Source organism: Sitodiplosis mosellana, unplaced genomic scaffold (genome assembly GCF_009176505.1).
Source record: "Sitodiplosis mosellana isolate CC-2019 unplaced genomic scaffold, AAFC_SMos_1.0 Smas_scaffold_3910, whole genome shotgun sequence".
NCBI lineage: Eukaryota > Metazoa > Arthropoda > Insecta > Diptera > Cecidomyiidae > Sitodiplosis > Sitodiplosis mosellana.
The window spans coordinates 5,354-8,611 of NW_022599152.1; the positions used below are offsets into that span (position 1 = coordinate 5,354).

At 36.0% G+C, this 3,258-nt stretch overlaps 1 protein-coding gene across 1 annotated transcript; it reads left to right on the forward strand.

The window, feature by feature from the left end:
• Positions 1-648: 648 nt before the first annotated feature.
• Positions 649-2,592, forward strand: LOC129571991 (uncharacterized protein K02A2.6-like; the record flags this gene model as incomplete). Its single annotated transcript, XM_055451890.1, has 2 exons — positions 649-662; positions 725-2,592. Coding segments are annotated over exons 1-2 (1,882 nt in total), but the record flags the coding sequence as incomplete, so codon positions are not given.
• Between the last annotated feature and the right edge of the window lie 666 nt (positions 2,593-3,258).

Sequence of the window (3,258 nt, forward strand, 5' to 3'; positions counted from 1 at the left end):
ATCGAATTGCATCGAACGAATGTCAAATTACGAGCCTTCAGCGGGGAAAAATTGAAACCAGTCGGTATGTGTTCTCTGCTTGGCAAATTTAACAAAAAGTCATGTGATATGAAAACAGCTGTTGTTGATATTGACATAATGCCTATTCTCGGTTTGAAATCATGCATTCAGTTTGGTTTAGTCTCGCCAACAGTTGAATCGCGCACATTCACAAATACCGCGTATCAAACTAAAAAATTATGACTAGATCAAGTTAGCCTTGACAAAGAGTCTGTGTTGAAAAGTTATCCTGATTTGTTTAAAGGCCTCGGATGTTTCAATAGCGAATACAAAATCAGCGTTGACAAAAATGCAACACCAATCGCTGACGCACCGCGTAGAGTACCATTGGCAATTAGACACAGATTAAAAATGAAATTAGATGAATTAGTTGCGAATAAAATAATCGAAAAGGCTACCGGTTATCGTGAATGGGTGAATCATTTAGTCACCGTTGAGAAAAAAGACGCTGAAAATCACTGCGATTATGCATCGATCCAGGTGAATTAAATAAAAGTATTTTCAATGAACACGCATTTATTCCAACTTTTGAAGATGTGTCATCACAATTAAATGGCATGAAATATTTCACAGTATTAGACCTGAAAGATGGTTACTGGCACGTTAAATTAGATGAAGAATCGAAAAAACTTTGCACTTTCGCAACTCCCTATGGAAATTACAGATTCTTAAGATTGCCATTTGGGATAAAAACCGCTCCTGGCGTGTTTCAACAATTGAATTTTGAGAACTTTGGAGACATTGAAAATGTAATGATTTATTTTGATGATATTTTAATAGTGGGTCGCACACGAAAAGAGCACGATGAAGTATTGAAAAAGGTTTTGGACCGCGCAAGAGAGAAAAATGTACGCTTCAACATAAACAAAGCACAAATTGCATTAGAAGAAGTGAAATATTTAGGTCACATTTTTTCATATAATCAAATCAAGCCTGATCCAGAACGTCTTTTAGCTATTGCTGAAATGACACGACCAAAGAACAAAAATGATTTACAAACATTTCTTGGAGTTGTGAATTTCATGACTCCGTTCATACCTAATTTGTCAGATCGAACGGCTCCGTTGCGTGAATTGATAAAGAAAAATGTTCTTTTCCTTTGGACAGAGTTACATGACAAAGTGTTCGATGAGATCAAAAAATGCATTCTTAATTCGGAAATTCTCGTGCCTTTCGACATTTCAAAAGAGTTAATTATTCAATGTGATGCGTCACAGGGTGGCTTAGGATGTGGTTTGATTCAAGATGGCAAACCAATTTCGTTTGCGTCACGCAGCCTAACCGCTTCTGAAAGAAATTACTCTCAAATTGAAAAAGAAATGTTGTCAATTATTTTCGCCTGCCAAAAGTTTCATTTCTACACTTACGGCAGAACAGTGCGAATTGTCAACGACCACAAGCCCCTTCTTGGAATCATGAATAAAGAAATACACAAAATAGCGTCAGCAAAACTACAGAGAATGAGACTTAAATTACTCAATTATGACATAATTCTTGAACATGCACCTGGCAAAACGATAGTTTTAGCGGATTATCTATCGAGATACATGAGCAAAAGTGAAAAGGTTTCGGAAGATCAATCAATTACTGAGTCGATCTTGTCGATTAACGTGACAGACGCGCGTAAAATCGAATTACAGCAAGAGACGAACAATGATGAAATTTTAAAGCAAATCAAGGAATATTGCAAATTCGGATGGCCAAATAATAAAGACAAATGCGATCCATCCACGAGATATTTTTATAGACTCAGGTCCGAAATATTGCTCGAAGACGAAATCCTGTTCTATAAACAACGAATAATCATTCCAAAATCCATGAGAAAAGAAATTTTGCACCAATTGCATAAGCCGCACTTCGGCATAAACAAAACGCTCAAACGTGCCCAAAATTCAGTATTCTGGCCAAACATTTCCAATGAAATAGAGCAAACAGTTTCAAATTGCATTATTTGTCAAGAGAATGCGCCGAAAATTCAAAAAGAGCCGCTCTTGCCACATGACATTCCGAATGAACCGTTCAAGAAAATTGCATGCGACATTTTAGATTTTAAATCAAAGAGTTTTCTTGTCGTAGTTGACTTCTATTCGAAGTGGATAGAATTAGTTAAATTGAAAGGCAAAACTGCTCATCATGTAAATACAGAATTATTAAGGCTATTCGCTACATTTGGTTACCCACATATAATAATTGCAGATAATATGCCAATGGGTTCTTATGAAACCAAACAATTCGCAAAAAAGCATGATATTGAAATCATTACAAGCAGCCCTAATTTCCCACAGTCAAACGGAATGGCTGAAAAAGCGGTCGGTATTTGTAAAAATATTTTAAGGAAGTCAGAGAATGAAGAAGATATTCTCAGAGCATTGCTCGCATACCGCACCACACCAACCAAAAACATGTCATATTCGCCAGCTCAGCTAATTCAAAATCGAAATTTGAGAACTGAATTGCCAATGCACATCGATAAATTTCGACCCGAATTATGCATTGACGTCGAAAAACAACAACAAGCAAAGCAAAAGATCTGTAAATCATATTACGACAAATGTGCCAAGCCGAGAAACCTCGACTTAAAAAATGAACAAAGCGTTTTATTCAGAAACAACGACAAATGGCAACACGGGAACGTTGTTGATAAACACGATACACCACGGTCATATGTTGTTCGATCTAACGGTCGAGACTATCGTCGGAACACACGGCACATTCGAATATTTAATGAAAACACGAACCAAGACAAAACAAATCAAACACCGATAGCCCACGTTCATCGAAAATGCACACGGAGTGGCCGAACTTATTAATTGGTGTTATTTATTGAAATCTTGTTTTTTGAAGTAAAATTTTCATTCAATTTTTTTTTTCATTTAGCTTAGATTATTTCTCTTGAATATTGTTTCCTGCCTTCTTTGAATTGAGATTAAGAATACATTTAGTAAATGAAAATAAATAACATATACATATATTTTTGGAAAAAAAGGGAGGCAAAGGACACAGTTAGAAAAAGGGAGATGTAGCATAAGTATCTGTCATCACTGACACTGACAGCTATTGTTCATTAGTATTAAGAATCGTACAATAAATCAGTCGTTTACCAGCACTCATACTGTTCACTCATTCACTGCGTTACTACAAATAATATATTATTAGCTGTGCAGCTATAGTTCGAGTACAACGAACAATATGTTTGGA